General features: G+C 43.0%; 3 protein-coding genes across 4 annotated transcripts in view; all 3 read left to right on the top strand.

The window, feature by feature from the left end:
• The window catches only part of smpd3 (sphingomyelin phosphodiesterase 3), a 28,137-nt gene extending 15,828 nt beyond the window's left edge, over positions 1-12,309 (top strand). The window contains exons 5-9 of the mRNA XM_041039170.1: positions 1,615-1,776; positions 2,590-2,679; positions 5,657-5,720; positions 6,416-6,584; positions 7,718-12,309. Coding sequence (XP_040895104.1) covers positions 1,615-1,776; positions 2,590-2,679; positions 5,657-5,720; positions 6,416-6,584; positions 7,718-7,819 — 587 coding nt within the window. The 3' untranslated portion in view covers positions 7,820-12,309. The remainder of the gene's footprint in view (positions 1-1,614; positions 1,777-2,589; positions 2,680-5,656; positions 5,721-6,415; positions 6,585-7,717) is intronic.
• A 4,979-nt stretch (positions 12,310-17,288) lies between these two features.
• Positions 17,289-19,295, top strand: LOC121181555 (monocyte chemotactic protein 1B-like). Its single transcript, XM_041037484.1, has 3 exons — positions 17,289-17,473; positions 18,202-18,319; positions 18,418-19,295. Exons 1-3 carry the CDS (start codon positions 17,407-17,409, stop codon positions 18,530-18,532), a joined length of 300 nt encoding a protein of 99 aa, XP_040893418.1. The 5' UTR covers positions 17,289-17,406; the 3' UTR covers positions 18,533-19,295.
• A 2,623-nt stretch (positions 19,296-21,918) lies between these two features.
• LOC121181965 (septin-7-like) overlaps positions 21,919-23,433 on the top strand; it is a 35,261-nt gene continuing 33,746 nt past the window's right edge. For both annotated transcript variants that reach the window (XM_041038207.1, XM_041038208.1), the window contains exon 1: positions 21,919-22,172. In XM_041038207.1, coding sequence (XP_040894141.1) covers positions 22,134-22,172 — 39 coding nt within the window. In that variant the 5' untranslated portion in view covers positions 21,919-22,133. The remainder of the gene's footprint in view (positions 22,173-23,433) is intronic.

Consider the following 23,433-nt stretch of genomic DNA (forward strand, 5'->3'; position numbering starts at 1 on the left):
CTCCAGGAAGACCCAATGACACACAGAGAGAAAATGATGAAGAATCATGTGTGTTGCAGAAGTGAGAACTTTCCCACACTGTGTATGGGAACACTGATTAGTGACACCATTGTGGGTCAAAGTCATGGGAGCTGTGTGTTGTTGGTTTGGCTCAGCAGCCTCTCTGACTGCTGCTTTTCTGTTTGTTAGGGATTTCAAATACCAAATATATCAAAATGTGCACCTTCTGCTTTTCTGACCCCAAAACAATCAATAAAAACTCACATGTCCACAAAGGGGAGCGTGGGCATCAGTTCAGAGATCCACTCAGACTGTTCCTTTAAATGAAACAGCATTAAACACTGTGTCACCGGACGCAGACCAAAGCTAACAAGGCCTAAAGGAACCAAATAACTAAACTGTCACCATGTCCTCTTTGGTGACAGTCGATGATGTGGACTAATAAAAACTAATGTTTGAGCTGAAGCAGCCTGGACATGTTTCCCATCACTGCCTGTGAGCTGTAACAGTCGTTTACACGTTCTGATGGGAACTTAAATGAATAAATAATTACCACTAACCTGAAACAACAAAATCCCTTCCAGCTCCTGTGCAGTGCATCAGAACCAAATTCCCCTCTGGTGTTTACTTTGTTGACCATTCAAGGAAAAACCTCCTGGTTGTCTTGGAAGTTCCCGCTTATGACTGTGGCGCTTCATTAGAATAGGATTTTTGTTGAGTTGCAAATACATAAAGGAACATCATCCAAGTCTGCGCACACAAGCTTCCACACACAGAAAGCCAAGCTGAAACAAGCAAGCATGCACACACACACACGCACACACACACACACGGTATTCACACATTCATAGGTAACTGTACAGCAAACACACCCACACAGCCCCCAGCTTTATCTATCTCTGAGTGAACCAGTAAAAAAAAAAAAAAAAAAAGCACATTACATTTCACATGTACTTGAGCTGGGGCTGAGAGTAATCAAAGCCAAAGCCACCTACTCATCCACCAATATCTTGACACCTCTTTGTTTCTCACACTCTCCACTATTCAGCTGTTGTTTCTCTCTCACACACTCTCACCCACCACCTCCCTCTAGTCACCTCCTCCCTTCTCTCTCTCTCTCTAACTCCGATTTATCTGATTTACTGGCAGGACAGAGGCAAACGCTGCCAAAGCAAAACAGCACCAAAGGTGACTTAATGTTATGTCACTAAAATTAGCGGCATAATAAATAAACTTAATAAACACATGTCATTAAGTCCAAAAACACACACACACACACACACACACACAGTCATTAAATTCAGGGACAGTACTAATTCTGTGCAGTGTGTGCTTCTGATTGTACATACACACAATGTGCAGTGAAAAGATTATAAAGTCCACTGTGAAACACAGGAGAGATACAGCCAGCACTTTGTATTCATTTGCTTCTTCTCTTCCTCCTCCCTCTCTTTACCACACACACACACACACACACACACACACACACACACACACACACACACACACACACACACACACACACACACACACACACACACACATGCACACACACACATGCACACACACACACACACACACACACACACACACACACACTGCACGGGCGACCAGGTGACGCCTCTGTGCGATGTGAGCAGCTGGACCTGTTGCTCCGATGGGGGACCGAGTTTCGTCATTCCTCATCCCAGCCACCTGAAGGGGAGAAGGTGCTGGAAGACCTGGTGGCCTTTGATGTCATCCTGGGAGACCTCAACTTTGACAACTGCTCCTCAGGTATGGAGACGTCAGGGCTGAACCAGTATATTCTAAACTTTTTATTCTGTGCCAATCACTTCACACACCGACCTGATGAAGACTTCGTCTCTCAACGTCTCTTCCCCAAGACGCACTGAATATGTGTCTGTGATGTATAATTCATAAAAGTATATGTAAGGCGTCCTATAGTTCTTCCACAGGATAGTAGCATGGTGCCAGGGCTTTTACAGTGGAAGCAAATAAAATATTCATAGATTTACCATTGATGGTAAAAGCTTGAGGAGGAAGTCGTGTAGAAACATGACATCAATAATATCTCATGATAAGATTATTTACTTTCAGAATTAATATCACAGCTCATCTTTCTTTCTGCATGTGAACATGACAGATGTTCACACCTGTCACACACCTGGATCCTGATTACTTCTCATTATTCGATGTTCCTGATCATTTATCCCAACTTAGTGCTCCTTGTTGCCGGGGACTTTTAGGTTTGATCTCATTTTACATCATTTGATTTCATTTCACTGAAATCTGCCTTGCATCGGGAGATAGACTCTGTTCCACAAACACAGCAAAACACAACATTCACCCAGATGACAAAACAAACTACACATAAACTGTGCGTCGCATCAGACATTAAAGAAGCAGACGTGGTACAGGAGTCATGGAAGAAATGTCAGTAATGTGTTTTTAAGTCTTTGGTCACATTTAGACTAAAACTGTGACTGTGTGTGTGACATTGCTTTGTGTGTGTGTGTGTGTGTGTGTGTGTGCGTGCGTGTACGTGTGTGTGCGTGTGCGTGCACATGCGCTCTTGTGTTTTTCCAGAGGACAAGCTGGAGCAGCAGCACGCACTTTTTACTCAATACAAGGACCCATGTCGCCTGGGGCCAGGGGAGGACAAACCATGGGCTCTGGGTAACAACATGCACACACACACACACACACACACACACACGCACATAAACATATACACAATACATGTATTCACAGATGAAAACGTCCAGAAAATACACATCAACACGACAAACTAATCCTCAACAAATGATGTTCTGCTACATCATGATTTGCTGGAAATCTGGTGATCTATACAGTGTATGCAGAGCAGAGCAGACCATAATCTGGCTCTGTCTGGCTAAATCAGGATGCACCCACTGTGTGAATTAAAATACACCCAGTACAGCGCCCTGATACATGGGCATTAGTGACGTAAAGACTGGAGGGTTTTGGTCTGGATATGAAGCGTTATTTAGGCCAGCGGTATTTTAGGGACAGTGTGGGCAGGACAGAGTGAAAGGGCTCGTTTAGAGAAGGGCTTATTTATTTGTACAGGGACGTTTTACACGGCAGAGCCAGGGGAACACATCCCGTTTGGACGCTGTTAAAGGAGGGGAAGAAGGAGGCAAAGAAAAAGAAGAATAGATCAATGAATCAGTAAAAGAATGGGAAGGAAGATTATCCCATTTCATAAAGCTTATCCAAAGAAGATTAGACCTAAATGAATAAAACAGCGAGCCAAAGCAGACAGACAGACAGAGAGCCAGGCCACCAGCTATTCAGATCTACCCGAGTCTGTCGACAGATTTCATGAAATGTGCTGAACTCTGAGGGCTCCAGGAATCTTCCAGTGCCGCCACCCTGCCGACCAAAGGCACAGGAAACCTGCAGAGCTTGTTCTGCGCTTAAATCACAGGGAGTTATGGCAAGACTGGGACCACGTGATGGTCAACACCAGATCAGAACCAGATCAGAACCCAGTATCTGACTGATCAGCACGTGATCAATGTGACAAACTGAGGGTATGGTTGGAAACTGTTGTGGAACGACTGTAAAAAACACACAAGTTAAAGACGACGGCTGTGCTGTGATCTCAGATATATTTACCTGTAAAATGATCAGACAGAGAGAAAGTTAAAGGAGCGTTCATGTCTGTGTCAGCTGAATGACACACATACAGAGGTGTGACTGTGGAAGGAAAACCCAATAGTGTAACTTCATCACTCAGTCACTCACTCAGTCACTCAATCACTCAGTCAGTGACAGAATTATGTGGAAGTCAAGTCACACGATTGAAGCTCTTAACATGAAAGAATCCAGTGAAACTCTCATGCCATTGATCATCTCCACTCTGAACATGTCTCTTTGATGATGCATTTGAGCTCATGTTTGACGGCAGATTAAACGTCTCAGCCACAAACCGAAAACCCAGAATGTACAAACTGTGGCTTTCACATGTATTTTAGGAGACGCGGTCAGAATTGGTGTGAATGAACATTTATTTTCTTCCCCACACTCACACGACAGCTCCTGGGTGATGTCAGAATTTATGAGGACGGAGGAACAGAGAAAGTGGACTCGTGTTATAACCACATGAAATCTCACATCTGTCTTTACTTTTCCAAACGAGCTGGGGGGAGCACAGCAGACACTCTGTGGAGAGTGCCTGCCTGACACCGCACCGTCTTTGTTTCAGTCATCTTAAACCTGCTTTCAGACGTGAAAAGGGCCAGCTGCACACATCAGACGCCTGCTTTTCATAAGCGCTCCCACCACTCGTGAATTAGCTGGAGTAACTTTGGAGTGCTGCTCTCTCCATATGGAGCGTTTTAAACACTTTATCATCGGCCTCGTTGACAGAAGGGTCTGTGAGTGCTCGTCTCTCCCTGGCTGCTGTATTTCAGCGGCTGATGACAGTGGATTGTGGTCTGAGGACCATAAAGGCAGAGATATAAGCTCTGAGAATAAAGTCTGCTGACGCCTCCTTTGCCACACTGAAAAAAAAAGTTGTACTTTAAGCGCGGCTCCATGTGAAGCGAGGAGCTGTTCGTCACGGTGAGGGGGAGGACTGTAAAGCGTACACGAGATCGATAAACAGGGCACAGAAAATAACCGTGGCCATATTTGAAGATGTGTTACCACAAACCAAAATCTCAGAAATGCACATGTTCTCTTTCCTGACCAATCACTGCCGGCCACACAGACCCCCACCCACCATCCTATAAACATACACAGTGGAAATGTGCTTCAAGATAATATAGTATGTGATGTATGTAATTTCTAGGAGACAGAGTTCATAGTACATGAACCCTGTCTCCTAGAAATTACATTATGGTTACAGAACTAAAACTAAACCGCAAAATTACGATTACAGAACTAAAACTAATCTTTTGTAGGAAACGTAACTGTGACTGGACTATGTTAGGGAAGTAACAAATACTGAATCCATACTGAAAGGATCAATAAAATGTTCCCAAACAACGTCAATCAGTCACTGTCACTAGGTGCTCTGCTGCACGATCGGGTGTTTTGGCTGAAAAATATGTTGACAGTGAACATCTCACTGATTTTCATGTTCTCATTTTGTTAATGGAAACATAATCCAATCACGGCTATGTTTCCTTCAAAGCTAATTAGCTGTCGCAAATTAGTTATAAGCATAATTTCTGAGAGACAGGGTTACCAAACCCATGTGACGGGACACGCCCAGATCACATGTAAGAGAGTATCACACAGGGAGGAGGTAAATTCCATAAAAGAGAATTTTCCGGGAGTTAAAGGACCAGTGCGTAGGATGTTGGAGAATAAATGGAAAATAATATGTTTTCATTAGTGTAGAATCACCTGAAACTAAGAAGGCTGAGCCCTTCACATCCACATAGGGAGCCGATCCTCCACACAGCCCGCCATGTTGCACCACCATGTTTTTACAGTAGCCCAGAAACCTCACTGCTATATGCCACTAAATCCTACACACTGGTCCTTTACATAAAAAGACAAAGACAATGTCCCACCATTCACACAGGTATAGCTCTGGAAGACTGGACTGTTTAGATGAAATGATTGGAAATGTGTGTGTGTGTGTGTGTCTGCTGTCTGATAACGTGTCAATCATCAGGTACTCTACTGGATCCCAGTGGCCTTTATGATGACGAGGTCAGCTCACCTGAAAGTTTACAAAAGTAAGTCTCACACACACACACACACACACACACACACAGACACACACACACACACAGACACACACACTCACACAGACATGTACCCGCACACTAACTAAAGCCTTAATCCTAAAATGAAAAGTTTAACTAAATGAAAAGTGCAGGAGCTAACTCCCCAAATGGATGTTGAGTCCCTGTAATGTAACTGGTTAGCTATCTGTCCCCACAATCCCATGAACATACACATACACCCGTCATACTGTACCTGTGAGGACCGGCTCATGACACAGGCCCTGCTCCACCCAAACTTTGACCTAACGCTCACTGTGCAGCTCTGTCTGCGTTCAGTTTCTAAAAGTCAGAAGACGCTTCAGTCTGTTCCACGGCGAGTTTGCCGAACGGTTTATGACTCAGGCATCGTTCACAGACAGTAACAGCTTTCTGATCAGAAGTACGGCAGCAGGTTTAGATTTGACAGGTATCAATGGCACCAGGAGGAGCATTCATCTATACTGTAAGTCCTCGCTGACCTTTGACCTTACTGTACTCACTCTTGTGATTTTGATTGCTGTTGTTACCTGTTTGTTTGTCTGCTTTTCTATTGTATTTGGACTGTGGCAAACTACATTCAGAGCTACATCCCCCGTCCTCCCATGTCTGTCCCTCTGTCCAAACTTCAGTCTGCTGATCCTCTCCCTTCACTGTGTGTCTGTCAGAGTGATGGAGAACGAGGAGGGGAGGAAGGAGTACTTGGTGTTTCCTCCCAGTAAGAGCCAGTGTCCCGCCAGCAGTCAGAAGGGGAGGAAGATCCCTCTGAAGGGTAACGGACGCCGGATCGACTACATCCTCTACAGTGACGAGGGCCTGCACCAGGACTGGAAACTGGTAGGGTTTCATAAAGGATTGTATTTCAAAGGATATAGCTTAAAAAAAAAACATAAAAGCTTGAGAGGGGAAAAATAACAACAACACAAACTGGGAAGGAAAGGAACGAGGGCAGTGCTGCCGTGGCCGTCTGCCTGTGAGAGGGATCGCAGAGGATTGCAAAACCAAATCACATCATTTCCATAGAGCATCTCTCTCTCTCTCTCTCTCTCTCTCTTTCTCTCTCTCTCTCTCTCTCTCTCTCTCTCTCCCTCGCTCTCTGTGGCTCTCTGTGGCTCTCTCTCTCTCTCTCTCTCTCTCTCTCTCTCTCTCTCTCTCTCTCTCTCTCTCTCTCCCTCTCTCTCTGTGGCTCTCTGTGGCTCTCTCTCTCTCTCTCTCTCTTTCTCTCTCTCTCTCTCTCTCTCTCTCTCTCTCTCTGTGGCTCTCACACCACAGACACCTGATGCCACCTGGTGCCAGAATGTAGTTACTGTAACATCATTTCACATTTGTTTGATACTGACTGTGAAATGTATTGGTCCAATATGTTGTTGTTGCTTTCTCATAAAAAAAAAAAACTGAAATGTCTTTATACAGTTTCCACATTTCCTCACACACATTATGTCATTATGTTCTCTCCTTATCCAGTTGCCTCACACTCCTTTGTAAAGAACATGACTTTCTAGTAGTATTTTAATTGGAGTGCCAACACTCGGAAAACATACAGTTGAATTTGTGGATTTAACAATAGTAACAGTAGTAGTAGTATTAACAGTAAGTACTAGTGAAGTAGACTAAATGGCCAAAAGTGTGTAGACACAGCTGTCCTCCCTTGTTTGATGTGGAGATGTTTGTGACTGTTTGGACAAGTCCCCTCGGTTCCAGCGAAGAGGAACGTTAACACGACAGCACACAGTGACTTTTTTGTTCTGCCAGCTTTGGGGAAGGCCCTTTCTTGTTGGAGCATGACAGTGTCCTCATGCACAAAGCCAGTGCTATAAAGAAATGGTTTCAGCACTTTGCTGTGGAAGAACTGGACCCGGTTCTGACCTCAGTCCCATCCAGTACCTTTGAGATGAACCCGAACAGTTTAGTGTAAACCCCCCTTCCACTGATGATTTGATGATAATGTTTTTTATCTCTGCCCTTTACAGGAAATCGAGGAGTTCAGCTTTATCACCCAGTTGGCCGGCCTCACCGATCACCTGTCTGTGGCCATGCGATTGGCTGTTTCCACCGGGGAAGAGGAGCCTTAGATTGACCACCTGTTTTTTTTTTTAAAATACTGCCATGGAGGAAAGACAGATGAGCAGGAGGAGGAGAAAAGATTAAGAGTTTACAGACATGCAGCTGCATCAGAGAGACACAAAGCAGGTCTGCGAGAGGATTGAAGGCTCAGTGAAATGGATGAATGAATCGATGGAGGCGCGCTCAGTGGATGAACTGATGCAGAGCAGGTAGACGAGAGCGACGGCAGAGGTGTGATATGAAAGAGAAAGACTCTGGAGGGGAAAGATAACCAGGGAATTCATTTTAAAACCCCAGAAAGATAATCATCTTTCACACACACACCCCCCCCCCCCCCCCCCCCCCCCCCCCCCACACACACACACACACACACACACACACACACACACACACACACACACACACACACACACACACACACACTAAAAACCGTACCAAACACAAAAACACAAACGATCAACACTTTGACTGTTGAATATCGCCTGGCCTGTCCTTCATCCTTCTCCTCCCCACTGAACCGAATTCAGAGAGTTTTATTTACAGTGAATTATTTCATGTAGCCAACGACACACACTCCTTTTACCGGATCTGTTTTAGCTGTAGTGTTAAGTATGATTTCTTTTTTTTTTTTTTTTAATGATTCTACCTTCAGGGACAGTTGGATCCTCATTCTTTAGTGACTGTGTAAACGAGAAAACACGTGATTGAAGAGTGAAGTGTACAGCTGCCGACTGGCCTTTACACTGACCGTCTGTGTCCTTGTGTCTTGCGTCTCTCTTAAAGGCTGTCGGTCAGTTCTGCTGTCACTCATTCACCTTACTACTCCTCCGTCAGTCCCAGGAACCTCAACAAGTGTCTTTTTTTCTAAAAAAACAAAAACAAAAAACTAAATCAAAACTAGTCTTTCTAAAAGGAGAAAAACGATATGATACAATTTCTATTGTCGCCACATTACTTTTTATAGGAAGTTTAATGCTTGTTTAATACTATATTGTATGTTTCTAAAAAGAGGTATTGTATAAAGGGATGAAACTGAAGAAGAAAGTTGTCTGATGCAATGCAGCGCTCATAGCATGTTTTTCAGCCATGACTGGTAAAGATATGAGTAAGTAAGTAAAGGACTTTTTTTTTTTTGGTGTAATAGTGAGAACCGAGACTTTGCTGATGCATGATGGAAACGGTATCAGTTTACAGCATTAATATAGCGGCTCGATACACTTGCTTGCTTGAGTCTGGATGCCTGATGAGTCGAGAAGCATTTTGCCCTGAAACACACACTAAGTATACGCCAGTGTGGCACTTGTGCATGTGAGACTCCATCCTGCTGATGAAACAAAGACGTGCACAGAAACGTACGGAGGATTCATTTAAAGCAGAGACACAACTACACACATCATGTACAGAGGGCGTTCAGGTGACGTGACCTGCCCTCGGCTGGCTGTATTTGGGTTCCTCCAATGGCAACTTAGCTGTCTCTAGGAGTTATTATCAGCTTGTTAGCTAACAGGCCACTGTAGCTATCTGGTTAGCGAGCATCGCTGTGTTACACGAGCTGACCCATAGCATACAACCCAGTTTTTAGTGTGAGCGCAGTCAGTTGTCCAGTGGATCACCATGATGACAGCCATATTGTGACAGCAACTGCAAAACCTCATAATACAGAAACCTCCTGAAGAGTCTGGCTGAACACACCCTGTACAATATGCCAAGTATGTGTAGAGACATTTTCTGAAGTTAAAACTGTCCCAAAGATCAAGCCAGCCCACCCACATGCCCACAGAGGGCTAACGAATACCGACACCCAGAACGCCAGGTACACAGATACATGAAGCAGCGTAGGGACGTGATGTCATTTCACTGTGGGCTGTGGCAAAATGAGGTAAGACGCGTTTGCCCGAGTTATTAATGTGTCAGCCTCAGTGTAAAGTTGGCCTTTATCCCAAAACTTTATGACTCTTATTCACGAACAAACAGATACGGAGATAAGAGGAATCCTCTGTACGAAAATAACAGAAACAGCCGGGGTCTAAGTTTTGAGATAAGTTATATCTCGTATGTACGCTGCTGCCTAGCTACAACTAACCAGGCAGAGGACACAAACTGCCCTTTGAGTCCATCAGTTCGCACAAATGTGTCAGTGAATGCAGGAAACATACTGTTGTTTAGTTTTGTATGTTCATACAGGTTCACCTGTCTGCTCTGACACTCTGTCTCCTTATGACTCACGTTATTATGACTCATTTATTATTCTAATTACTGGGGTTTGTACATGTTCTTTTTTCAATTCAAGCTCCACCATGTTTTTTGGGGGGTTTTTTTGTTTTTTTTTAGGTTGAGTCCTTCAGACTCTGCTGTGAATCGCCACCCCTCAGCTTAGGGTGAACTTCAAATGTGATCAAATCCTATAATGTGTTGTTTACTTGGTAAATAGTCATGTAAATAGGCCATAGGTCAGGAGTCAGTTACAGAAAGGTGCCACAGTTTCCCTGAGAATGTTCTCTAAGGCTGAATAGTTTGGGGCGAAGTGTAGTGGTAGGAAATGTAAAAACTGATTTAATAACGTTTTCGACTGTCCTTCTTTATCACACTACACCTGGATACTGCTGAACAACTCATAAACAAGTCTGGAGAGCAAGCATCCAAACAGCATCTTCATGATAACACTACACTTTGTGTTACTTTTAAAAGTTGGAATGTGAAGGTAGTTCATTTTAGAATTCAGTCTGTTTTTCTGTCTGTAGTTTTGCATATTTTTAACAACAGAAAGATTGAAGAAAGTGATCGGTTGATTTAATGATCAAAGGTGACAGTGCACAGGCAAAGCTTTGGGTGTTCATGGTGAGGGCATACAGGAAGGACACTGACATCTCAGTCAGTGAGACACACATTAAATTAAATACAGGAGGAAACTGGAATTCACCAGATGGTCTGCAATTTCTAAGGTGGAAAAAATGGAGAGTGGATGTGGAGTAACTAAACACAGGAGAGATTCTTCCATTAAATCTGAATTAATAACTTTTTGATATCTCTGTCTTTGGTCCTAAAACCAAAACGGTTCCCTGAAATACGTTAAAATGCTCTGTAGAGCTGAAGCGAGCCGCAGAGTCAGATCATTCTTTTTGGGTTCATTAATACAAACAGCTCCTTCCACACAGTAATTTTACTCAACATTCATATAAATATATTGATTATTTAAAGTCAAAGGTTGTGTTCAGAAACGCCTACTGACATATGATCCGTGCTAAGCATGACGTCAAGATGAGAACTGACCACACATTGGAAATCTGCATGGTTAACTTCTCACCTGAGAACCTGACAACTTAAAGGAACATGAGTGAAAACGTTCTTAATCATTCATTAGTACGTGGTTCTGAACACAGCCAAAGAAAGCTCGGGATTTCTTCCTCACCTCCTGACCCGGGGTGCAGCTGAAGTGTGCTCAGTGTTGCCCCTGGTGGTTAGAAGCTGTATTACAATAACACCACTGAGTAAAACAGCAGCCCAAATTATCTTCAGTCCCAACATCTCTCTCCGTCGAAGTAAATCATGTTTTTTGGACTTTACACTCACCTGATGTCATTTTTTTCCACCTTAGCAGTTTCTGAGTAGACTGCCTGCCCTCATAACAAATTTCATGAACAGCAGAGTGACTGAAATGTCTGGGTCCTATCATGTAGCCATTAAGGGCGGTGGTACATATTATAACAGGCCTGGACAAGGGCTAGGCAGACCAAGTATCTCCACAGAAAGACAGTGGTTTGTGGCAAACGGGAGAATCACAGAACTCACAAAGTCTCCTCTGTCTCGAGACTGTTGCTAATGACAATCAAGCAACTAGAATTAGCGTTCACAGCCTCTGGATCATTTCTAAGCCTTCACAGCAACACAGTCCTCCAAACAACAACCTGAGTGACCATCTTTTGTCCCTACCCTCTGCTACGGCCCACAGGAGCGTCTCATGAAATAGTGCCCCCTATACTGGCTGGCATGCTGGACCTTCACTATCATGGTTACAATGATGAACACATAGTTAAAGTTATGGAACAGTCATTGTTTCATAGGTTTAGATTCAAAAACTACTTGGTTAGGTTTAACATAAGATTTGGGTTCAAATGAGTAACTGCCTTAAAGCTAGAGGACCTTCATCGTCATGGTTACAATAAAAAACATACAGTTAAATTGGTGGAACGGTCACAGATAAAAGAAACCAGAGGTTGCTTAACAAAGCATAACCATGGGTCGTAGTAAGCTGCTTGCACAGATGACCTGTGGGGGTCACTTTTTACAGGAGGACAGAGCTACACACTCACCACACTGACCACGCGCACTGTAAACACCATGAGCAAGACACAAGTCACGAGAGTTGGACGTCACATCCCAACTAGGGAGAAAATCCCTTCAGCTTTTTCTCAAATCATTGTCCAAAAAAAAAAAACAGAGTACACACAGAAAAGATGCTGTCCTGATGGTCATCTGATTTATGATGATGTTTATGAGAACATAGACACCAAAATAATCTACACGTGCCCAGTGCTCAAACTATTCAGGAAACATTATGTTGACTGATCATCAGGATTAAAGATTATAGAGACTAATATTTACAGTGCATTTCCTCAGACAGGGCTCGTGCATTGTTTTGGTGTCTAAACTCCGAGGTGAGCTGACAAGTGGGACCTGTTGTTGCTGACAAACTGCTGTATTTCCTGAAATGTTTTTTTAGTATTCTGTAACATGTCTGCTCATCGAACACTGACAACCCCCCCCCCCCTCCCCCCCACCCCCACTTTGTGTCCATCAAGTTCAGGACAGAATTATTTCACAGCAGGTTCGAGTTAGAGCTGAGCGCCGAGCTTTCGTAGCTGCATGTACTGTAATGATGCTTCATATTTGTAGTCTCAGTAGAAGTGATGCCTCACTTTGCTATCCTCTTCTCTTTTGATTTTTTTATGATTTGTCTCTGTTTTTTTTTTTCAGTGGGTTTTTGACTTTGGAGGGGTGGGTGTGGGTGTGGGTGTGGGGGGGGTTTCTTGATGGGTTCGCCCAGCGTGGTCTCTGTAATGTGGTTAGGGGATCAATAGCTTTTCTCTTTCTAAGCTTCTTCGACAAACTGCTTATTTTCTTCTGCTTTTTAAAAAAAAACAAGAAACAAAGGAGCTTTCTCTCTCTGTCTGTGTCTCTGTGTGGTTATTTGAGCTGTGGGATTCCACGCGTCATTCAGTGGGTCAGCGTGGAAACAAAGGCTGACCTCAAGAGTCTCATGTGTTGTGTGTTTATTTCCCCCTTTCTTTTTTCTCGATATCAACCACAACCACATTCAGAGTATGTGAAAAAGAGCACTGGGTCCAGGACTCCCCACCGAGAGTCACATTTAAATGCAGCACTAAGTCTGACTCATAAAGGTCTTTGTGTGTGTCTCTCTGCTGAAAGGCCAAAGTATGAAGAAGTGAAAGAAGTTTTTTTTTTTTTTTTTTTGGAGTCCTTCTGCTTTTGATGAACCGGGGGGGGGGGGGTCTCAGCTAAACTAAAAATATGCATATGGTGCTGTGCCAAGAGTGTAAACCCCCCTGACCCTACACACACAGCTAAAGTCATCTCAGCTATCTATGACTAACACAAAGTCATGATACCGAGAACATGTAGAAGTGTTTTGATTAGTTTCCAGAAAATTCCCAGTGTAGCTGAACAAAGTCGAAGCAGTTGTGAGGTTATTTTAGGATTCTGCACGTTTCATAGCTGCAGTGGTCAAAATCCAGCTGTGGAGCTCAGCTCAGCTCTGCAGAGCCTTACAGACTCTTTCATCTCATTGGTTTTCTTTTAATGTTCAGTCGTCATCACTCAGTCTCATCAGCCTCATTTTCGACAGCAGTGTTGTAAAAAAGCTCTTAAAACCCACTTTGCTGTCCACGGCCTGCCGGGCACCGAACAGCAGGAGAGGCAGAGTTAATGACCGGTGACCGCTGTGGAGCATTTAGCTGCTGAGGAAGCTAATATTTCTGTCAGGGAGTGAACACAGACACAACCTCGTGTGAATTCTGCTGCTGCGTGACTGGCAAACGTGTTTGACACAAAAGGTCACATACGTCAGTGATGTGTTTACAGTTTGACGCTCTGCCCAGAAGTGACAAGTCCGTTAATGTCACTTAGTCTAAATAATTATTTCACTACCATGTTTAAGGAAACCGACGCTTATCCATCCATCTCTTGACCTTCTAATGAATATTTTTGACAAAGTAATATACAATAATCTTTGGGTCAATTTACACTGAAGGCTACACTGAACACTCTGACACAGACTAACCTCAGATTAGTTTTGTCACACAACTTTATTGTAAAATTACTTGAAAAACACTTGTTTTCCTGACCAGTAGAATGAACACCTTTATCTATTTATTTTTTTTAAAGATAATGTAAAACATGTCAAGAACATTATTATGACTAGACCATGCTAAAAATAAGAAGCAGCGATATGAGTCAGATACACTGTAAGCCCCCACACAGGTGCACCAGAGTGGCCTCCCAAAACTTTCTCTTACACTATGTTATGTTCAATGAAGATGAATCCTGCTGCTGAATGAGTCTACGCTGTAAATCACGGCCTGGACGTATTGTACTGATCTTTAAAGGGAACACGGGGTCAACTGATCGTTTATCTACGTATTAACAATTTGGTCCGACTGTTCCTACATTTTAGTTTGTGAGCCCTCAGATAAAATCACGTCTTCCTGTGAAACCACACCAGTGTGGGCTCATGAGCAGTGAGCTGTTCAGCCAGAATGTAATTTTTTGAAGATCATTTGATGACCTTCTCCTCGTTGGCTGTTTCTCATCCATCTCTCCTTCTTGACAGTGTGATCGTGTTGTGGAGTTTTGCACCTTAGCACGAGCCAGATTCACCGTCTCTCGCTCCCACTGCCCCGACCTCCCCCATCTCCTCCATCTCCCCTCTTCTTCTCTCCATCATCCTGGGCACGAGCACAGACGCTCCCTGTTGCTGATTGGTTTGGTGAAGTGTGGTGACACTCGGTCCGAGTCACTTTGTTTGCTTCCCATTTACAGAGCCAGAACTGTGGAGGAACACTGGATTTTTATTTTTTTTTTCAGTGTTATGGAATTTTTTTTAACTTTCTGGATTCTTTTGTTGGACTCTTTTGAATGTCTTCAAAGTCTTTTGGCTTTTTGTTGAAATCTTTAGGGACAATCTGAGGACTCTTGTTTTAGTTTCTTCATTGGTTTTGTTCAGTAATTCCTGTTTTATGTTGAAATCATGTTACTCTTGTTTTCTTGAGTTTTGGATTCCAGTATTTCCTGCTTTATTTTGAAACTCCATTCCTTGTTTATCTGTTCTTATTTACTTCCTGTGTTTGTCTGGTTTCCTGCCTTATTGATTGTCTGCCCCACCCTAATGTGAATCACCTGTGGCCCCATTACCCTCTGTGAATATACGCCGATCAGACATAACATCGTGACCACTGACAGGTGAAGTGAATAACACTGATTATCTCTTCATCATGGCACCTGTTAACAGGTGGGATAAAGTTTGGCAAGGGTTCAGGCTCTGGTTCCCTGCTGTCATGCAGGGTTGTTGGTTGTTGTGCAGTCTGTTTTGCTTATCCGCTGTGATGCTGTCAGTGCAGGTCTTGGTGTAAAAAAAGTCCAGTCTTTGTGTTTTCATTTAGTTCCAGATGATGGAAGACGGTCCACTCTGTGAAAGCAGTCCTGCAGCTGGCTTAGTCCAGGTTTTCACCATTCTCACATCTGGCTTTGTTCTTTTTCTAAGAGGTTTGTAGGCTGGGGTCGTGAGCAGTGAGATGTGGTCAGACACACCCAGGTGGGAGAGAGGTATTGTTCTGTATACCTGCTTCAAGTTAGAAGTTCGATCCATGGAGGCACCACCTTGCAACTTACAGGACTTAAACGATCTGCTTCTAACATCTTTGTGCCAGATAGCACATCTGTCGTCAAGTCCAAGTCCTCCAAAGTCGGCCTCACGTGTTGCGTTTGCACTGACTCTGGTACGGAATTGCTACAACAGCTGCAGCTGTACGTTCTTCACGTCACATGAAGAAGTGACTCTTTAAAGTGAGAAATGAAAAAGGAAAACAAAAGGCAAACAAACCCGTCTGCAGTGAACACTTATGATTAAACTTGTTTTCTCAAGTTCAGTTAACTTAATTCCTTTGGTTTTATATTTTCAAAGCTTCATTCATAACTGCAACCTTTTTTTAAGGCACAGGAGGAGCTTACTACGGTGTCTAAGCTGACTGATCTCAAAATGATTTACAATGTTGGTTCTATTACTGGACAAAGTGTTTTTGGATGTTGACCAGTAGGAACTAAAAGTCAGGATTTCCTGGACCCTCCAGCTTACTGGGAGTTCAATACAAAATACACTATACACAAACACTCACCAAACAAAGAAGTGTATTGTCTTCCCTCACTGTTTAAGAAGGGCCCCACAAGTTCTCAATAGGATCTGAGTCCGGTGAACAAGGATCCCAGGTCATTATTCAGTCATCTTTGAGACCTTTGCTGGTGGAGTACCTGGAAGCATGCGATGGAGCACTGTCCTGACAGGGTCAGAACAGTCCTGTGACCTCTCAGATATGACCTGAGGCATGAGGGTTCCCGACCCCGTCGTTGGGAAACATTGAATCACAGACACAGTTGAGTCCAACCTGTCGAAATCCCCGTATGTGTGTTAATGATATTGTAATTGTTATTGTTGTGCACTGATTCTTGTGATAACATTTAAAAGTTCCCAGACTGGTTTGCTGCTGATTAGTCAACATCCATTGAAACAAAAGTGAATGCCAATCAAAGAAGTCATTCCACCATTACCGCCACGACCTCACCCTGTTCTTAGTCTGTCAGGAAAAAAGTTTGTATTGCCAATATATGGAAATTTATAGTTGGGATTTTACAGTTGGGATTTTTTTATAGGGGGAAAAGGGTGCTAGCTGCTTCTTTTTGACTTAAGTTAATGAGACACCTGCCCTCAAAGATCTGCAGTAGTCTGTTCTGTCTGTGTGCACAGACACAGTGTGTTCTAACACATTCTGACACTTCACTTTTTTTTTTTATGTACATATAGTTGTGGTCAACCACACTGTGGTTTGTACTTAACTACTGTAGCATGTTCAGTTAACAACTATCAAAGGTCTTTGATGTAGAGTTGTAAAGCATCCCATGTGACAGATGCTGTGACATTTAGGTGAGAGAGCCAAAAGAAAGTACTGTACTTTTGCTAGAATGGCATTATCAACAGGGAAACTACTTCTTCCTCATTCCACGTGTTGATTATACTAGGGTCCATCAGTGCATGTGATTTTGATTAGGGAAGTGAAACAGATTTAAGTTAAACACACACACAGAAAAGCCCACGCGTGAAACTCCCACCACGGGTAACCCCCTTGAAGGTGAGACACCTGACACGTCATCGTTATTCCCTTCCAACGATGCTCTGCTGTATAAAAATGGAGGCAGGTTGGTGTATAGGTCCACACGCAGCTGAGAGAACAGGCTGAAACAGCTCAACTGAGACTTTCACCCAGTGCTACACTGTGAAGGGAAGAGAGACACACACACACGTTTCAGGATGGCTGCTCCTCGTCTCGCTCTGTCTGTGTTTGTGCTGATGCTGGCTGTCATCGCTCTGAGTGAAGGTAAGAAAGAGCTGACCATGTGTTCGACCGGTGTGTGAGAGACGATCAGTGTTTTCAACCGAGAAACAAGCAGTGTCCCTGTTTAGCCTCTTTTAGCTCATTGTTTTGATTTGACTGGGTTCACTCTCACACTCCTCTAAGCCTCAGTTCCCAAACCCCAGCAACAGGCAGCTGTTTTAAATGAACTGACTGACACCAAACAGCTAGTCAGGCTGATGTAACATGTAGCATCTGACAGCTAAAGTGTTGTTTTAGATCAAAACAGAACTGAAACGAGGGTGAACATTAGACTTACACCTGTCATGTGGTCATAAACACGTCTCCAGATGAACGCTAATGTTGCTCTGTGTCCACTGAATGCGTGTGCTAACACATTAGCCATAAGGACAAAGCTAAGGTGAACATACAGTACCTCTTAATCAGCTTCAGCACAGAAATTGCTCCAATCTTATGTTTAAAGGAGAGATCCACTGTAAAATATTATAAAAATGTTAGTTTGCTTTCTGAAACAGGACCATGCCCAGTTACACATGTCACAGAGTTTTTCCATATCTCAATGGAACAACTGAACCGTGACACAATTAAAAAAAAAAAAAAAAAACTTCAGATTTAACCTCTTGCAGGCCAACAGGAAATTAAAAAGGGAACAAAAAAAAGGAACAAGCAGGTGATGTCTAGAAATCTGTTGTAGGTTGTCGAGTTGTTTGTTCACAGCTGTTTGTTTGTAGGTTTGCGTGGCCCTGGGCCAAAGACATGCTGCCAGCGATACAATGAGAAGCCGGTGCCTAAAGAGAGAGTGGTCGGCTACGCCCAGACCAGCCAGCGGTGCGCCAAACCTGCCATCCTGTGAGTAGAAAGAAAAAAAGATATCATTTAGATTAGAGAACTGCAGCTACACATGAACGTGCTCAACCTGACGGTCTTGTTTACGTGTGTGTGTTCAGGCTGAAGACAGTGGCGGGTCGTCAGCTGTGTGTCAGACCTTCAGCCGTCTGGGTGAAGGAGCTCATCAGCTACCTGGACACCAAGTACACCCCAGGGGAGAATACCCAGGTGTAACCATGGCAACACCAAACCCACGATAAGAGTCTTCCATGAGCAGAATCTGGCCAGTTAATGTGTTTTACGATGCCGCAACTTTTCAAACTATAACTTTTAAACTTCGAGGTGTTTTATACAAATACAGTATGTTATTATTCCCACTGTAACTTCTGCAGGGGGGGCAGTAACAAGCTGCTCTCACAGCAGCTCTCTGCCTATCTGCAATCTATATATACAAAGTATATACTAAGTATTCTAACCTTTTATTACGTAGTGGATAAAATTTGCTGGGATGAGATGCATTTCCATATATGCATTTTTCATGCATACATATCATGCACAAATGTGTGTATCACATCTTTTAATATTGATGGAATTTTCTACAATTGAGGTTAAGAAACATTTGTTTTATGATACAGAACAAGAGGCTGTTTGTGCTGAATACAACACTCAACAAAGTCAGACCATCAACACTGTGAACTTGTTGTTGTCATTTGAAGTGTAAAAGCCCGATGCCTCCCAGTTCCACATGGTGTCATCAGTAAAGTATAAGCTAGGGGTTACACCACTATTTCTACACTGAACCAGTGTGAACTCTGTCTTTGTTTTTTTTTTTATATGAAGTAAAGCAATGTTGTTTTGTGGGGGTTTTTTCTATTATCAGTCCTGTTTTACAGGCGGCCTAAACAGATGAGTAACTCAGTTTGACTAAGAATTATTTATTTCTGCATGCTTATACTACAAATTTGATTCTCTTGGATTAAAGCAAGACAAAGTTAAAGTTTGACTGTGTTGTTCTCTCTGTTTTAGCCAGGGCTCCTGATTATGTAAGTTGTTCATCTGACACTTTACAACTATTAATTCCCTGCTTAATATTACATCTGGACAGATGGAGACATACAGACAGGTGACAGATTAAAGGAAAAACCTGAAAAATGTATGAAAATGAAAACGATGTGAATCTGAACCTGGTTGAACACTGATGTGTCAGACAGTTGTCTCCACCACCTTCATCTAAACACCTAATGAGGGAATGTCTTGATGCAGAATGGAGTCCATCCCTCCTGTGGAGTCCAGAGCACAGACTCTCCTCTGTTTGTGCTACTGTTCCTCTACAGTTAAGCCTTTAACATTACTCTGTAACCTGCAGCTGCAGTGGCTCCTTCACAGCAAAGGTCAGACAGTTTCACTTTAAAGTTCACTTTTTTCCAAAGTGTGTCAAAAACAGAGTTATCATTGTTCTGCGATGACAGCAGACAGAGCATGTGACTTTATTCTTACCATGCTCCACTGTGCGCCAAACCTGAGGCCAAGGGCAAGAAGACGAGATTGTTCAGGAGGAAGTGAGAGCAGCAGTGAGTGAGATGAGAGCAGGCAGAATGATGGGCATGAGACAGCAGTGGGCGTGGGTGAGATGGGGTAGGCTGCAAAGCCTCTGCAGCCTGCTGTCTCACTGCTTGTGTCTCAGCCTTGCTCCGCTCCAGTCTTCATTTAGATTTAGATTAAATTTAGTCCTTTTTTTTTTCAAATAATTTTTTCACCTGATAACATATGAAATTGTGAACACTGCCGCAGGTACAAGTTCAGCATGTACAACATATTTTCTAAACATTTGATGTGAAGGTCTTTTTCAAAATAGCTGCTGCTCTAAGAAAAATGTTGTTCACAAAGTCACCTACAGTCACAGTGAGACAGCACACTGAGTGAAGAGCAGGTGTGTCCTCCTTTGGTTTCTTCTTTTAGTTTGGGGGATTTGCTGGAAGGTCTCATGGCAGTTGCTTTCTATGCCACTAGAGTGTGCTACTGCACCATTCAGTGTCATATTTAAACTGCTATGAGGACCTGATCACAGGTGTGTGCAGATTTCTGAGGTTGTTCAGTCAATAGTAGGCAAAACAAGAAGAAAAGCTCCCTGCAGCAGCATCACTGATAAGACACATGGTGCCTTTAATACTGTGTTAAACAAAGAGGTGGAAGTAAATGAACTGAAATAAATGTTTTATGAACAACCACAGAAATCCAGGCTTCCATTGGTTGAAGAGTTTGCTTGGTTACCGCTCGTCTTACAGACGGCCTGCTCTTCACTCCAGCCATCTACTCGGGTTAATGTAGTCGATACATAAAATCTAAGAAGCGGAAACACACTGAGGCGGAGATGGGAATGTGGACAATGGGAAAATCCCTGCATCTTATGACATCTGTCATCAAACCAACAGTCCTGCTTCCTGACTATCTAGCAATGGGTTTGGTTTAATCTTTGGAGAAGCAGATTTTCAAGTTGCCACTGGTCAGTTTGCCAGAACAGCATCTTGACATAGCTGGAACGTGTCCATACATTCCATGCCCAGGTCTATGCCCAATGATTTAATGTGAATTAAATAAATATTATGTGTAATATTTCAAGAAATGATCTCCTCAGAGCCACTGCTGGTGCCAGATGCTCCCCTCATATATTTTTGACCAGCCTCCGTTTGAAAGAAGGCCTACAGTACAGTTTATTTCCTTCATTTTGTGGCTGTTAAAGGCAGTTACATCACACTGTCTCACCTAATACTCCTGTGTGTGGTTAAATTAACGTCGAGTCACGTTTTGGAATCTGTTTGCGGTTCACAACAGTCTTTGAAGGCAGCGAATTTTCGCCTCCAGTGCATGAAGACCTCACACACACATACACGATCAGGGGCCCATCGTATTCGCATTTCACCAATAAGAAGGCGGATCCAGGATCTCTATAGGTCCATCAAGTTAGCCAGACACAGCCAGTAGCAGACCGGAAGTTAGGCGGATTTATTTTCAATATAAGCGCCTGCCGCCCCACGCTCAGCACCTTTCACTGTACTTTGCTGTACCTTAGTTTCTTTTGATGCTTTTTCAAACGCTGAAATATGATTTTTGAGGGGTTTTTTTTGTGTATATTTGAATCTGAACTGATATATTTATTATTATTATACAAATGTGAACATATCTACATTTTTAAAAACAATCATTGTTTTACCATTACAGCTACAACTCCCAGGAGTTGGGTTAGTTGCTAACTGCTAACAAAATAAACATTATTTTTAAACATTTAATTTAACTTAAGCTCCGTGTTCTATCTGTCTGACTGTCTAGAAAGACAGCAGTCTAAGAAATGGTTTTGCTAATGCTAATTAATAATAATGCATTAGCATCAATAATGCTAATTAACAAAAGGAAACAACAGTTTTATGCCAAACAGCAGATATGGTTTGTTTGTTTGTTTTTGTTTTGTTTTTTCCCTTTTTCACCCCGGTCATGTTGTATCCTTTTGACAAGAAAGATTTTTTTGCATTTCGTCTGATTTTCGTCTTATTTTGAAATTCTCGACCGGATAGAGTACTGTATAAATTCTCTTTCCCTAGAAAGGAAAACGGTCGGAGCTTTTTTTCCTTAGTGTGCTACATCTGGTAGTAGTCTCGTCAGCGGCCATATGTAATATAACCTCATTCATTCATTTTTAGACGCATTTTGCTTCTTTCTGTTTACAGCAACCTGCGATTTTTTAAGGTGGACGGCTGCGTGTTTCTCGTTGCTGTGGACGTTTATCAGTTTATGCCTCGGTGACTGTCTGTTGCAGGCTAGGTGGTGACAGCACAGTACAATGATCGAGCGACCAGACACTGCGGTTCCCAGCATCGCTGTAAGTCCGTTTCTCTTCGAAATACACCGATGTGCTGTAGTACTGACGCTCCTGCTGTTTTCTGTGGATGATTCACTGAAATCTCAGTTGGAACATCGTATTTAACCGAACCCGTGTGTTTCCGTCCCTGCTGGTACCGACCTTTCGTGTACAGAGAGCATTGCACACCAAGCTCCGTTAACAATCTGCTCCTTTTTAGAATGTTTTGTATGTTTACAAAGGCATTTACTTAAATTAAACATCACTTACACCTTCTGCCAAGCTGATTTAGTTTACTGATAACTTCGGCATAATTTAGTGTGTGTTATTTACTGAAATACAGTAGATACCATCGTTTTAAAAAAAAAAAAGCATCACGCCTTTTTCTGATGAGGTATGGTCGTGGGTGGGAGAACTATAACAAGAATTAGCATTGTTGTTGCAGCAGATCGTGTGTGGTGGATAGTGCTTACACTTTAGACTTAATATAAGAAGAGATAACTCCGTCATGTTGTGTTTTAAGTGGCAGAGCAGCAGATACTAGGGTCTATGGTCTGGTGTCAGTTACAGCTCATTGCAGTTGGGGAAACAGATGGGGGTTGTGATAAATTCTTGTTTAGACGTGTTCTCACACCGACTATAACAACGTTACTAGTGAAAGAAACCAATCGAACAAAGTCCAGGTGATAGTCCCATCCTGCTGTGGAGGTCTGACTGCATGCTTTGAGTATCAGTGCCCAGACGAGATTTGCCCTCCTGTGCCAAATCTCCTTAAGAAATCTGGTGCTTCAGACCCTCCCCCAGCATTATCTATGTCATAAGAATGTGAATTTAATGAAGTGAAACATTGCTTGGTGCAGTTTACATATGACAGTGCTGGGTGAAGCACTCGATATGACTTAACAAGATATTAAACCTCCTCCTCTCCAGATTGTTTATGAAGCTTTACCAGGGAGCAAGGCTTCAGTAAACCGCTGGGTTTCGTGGGGCAGAGCTTGGTGTGGCTGTCCACACAGCACCCTGCTGGCTGACCACACCTGGCTTGCTTTGTTTATGGCTTTTTATCCTGGCACTTACATTTAGCAAGGAGTGGTCACGCAGCACGGCTGACACTGTGTTGGTACTGTGTGTGTTTCAGATGCAGTCTGAGGAGACAGAGACAGACAGAGAGATAGAAATGACACTGTTTTCAAACCGTTTCTGTCCTTCTGCAGAGTTCAGTGGTGCAATATTTATGACCTAATTAATATTGAAGATGTAATGAATGAAAGTTTAAAAACAG

This window comes from Toxotes jaculatrix, chromosome 5 (genome assembly GCF_017976425.1).
Source record: "Toxotes jaculatrix isolate fToxJac2 chromosome 5, fToxJac2.pri, whole genome shotgun sequence".
NCBI lineage: Eukaryota > Metazoa > Chordata > Actinopteri > Toxotidae > Toxotes > Toxotes jaculatrix.

Excerpts from the sequence above, each read along its gene's own strand:
- LOC121181555 (XM_041037484.1), top strand. The coding sequence starts at position 17,407 with ATGGCTGCTCCTCGTCTCGCTCTGTCTGTGTTTGTGCTGATGCTGGCT. Across the intron at positions 17,474-18,201 it reads TGTCATCGCTCTGAGTGAAG|GTTTGCGTGGCCCTGGGCCA; the intron begins GTAAGAAAGAGC and ends GTTTGTTTGTAG. Across the intron at positions 18,320-18,417 it reads TGCGCCAAACCTGCCATCCT|GCTGAAGACAGTGGCGGGTC; the intron begins GTGAGTAGAAAG and ends GTGTGTGTTCAG.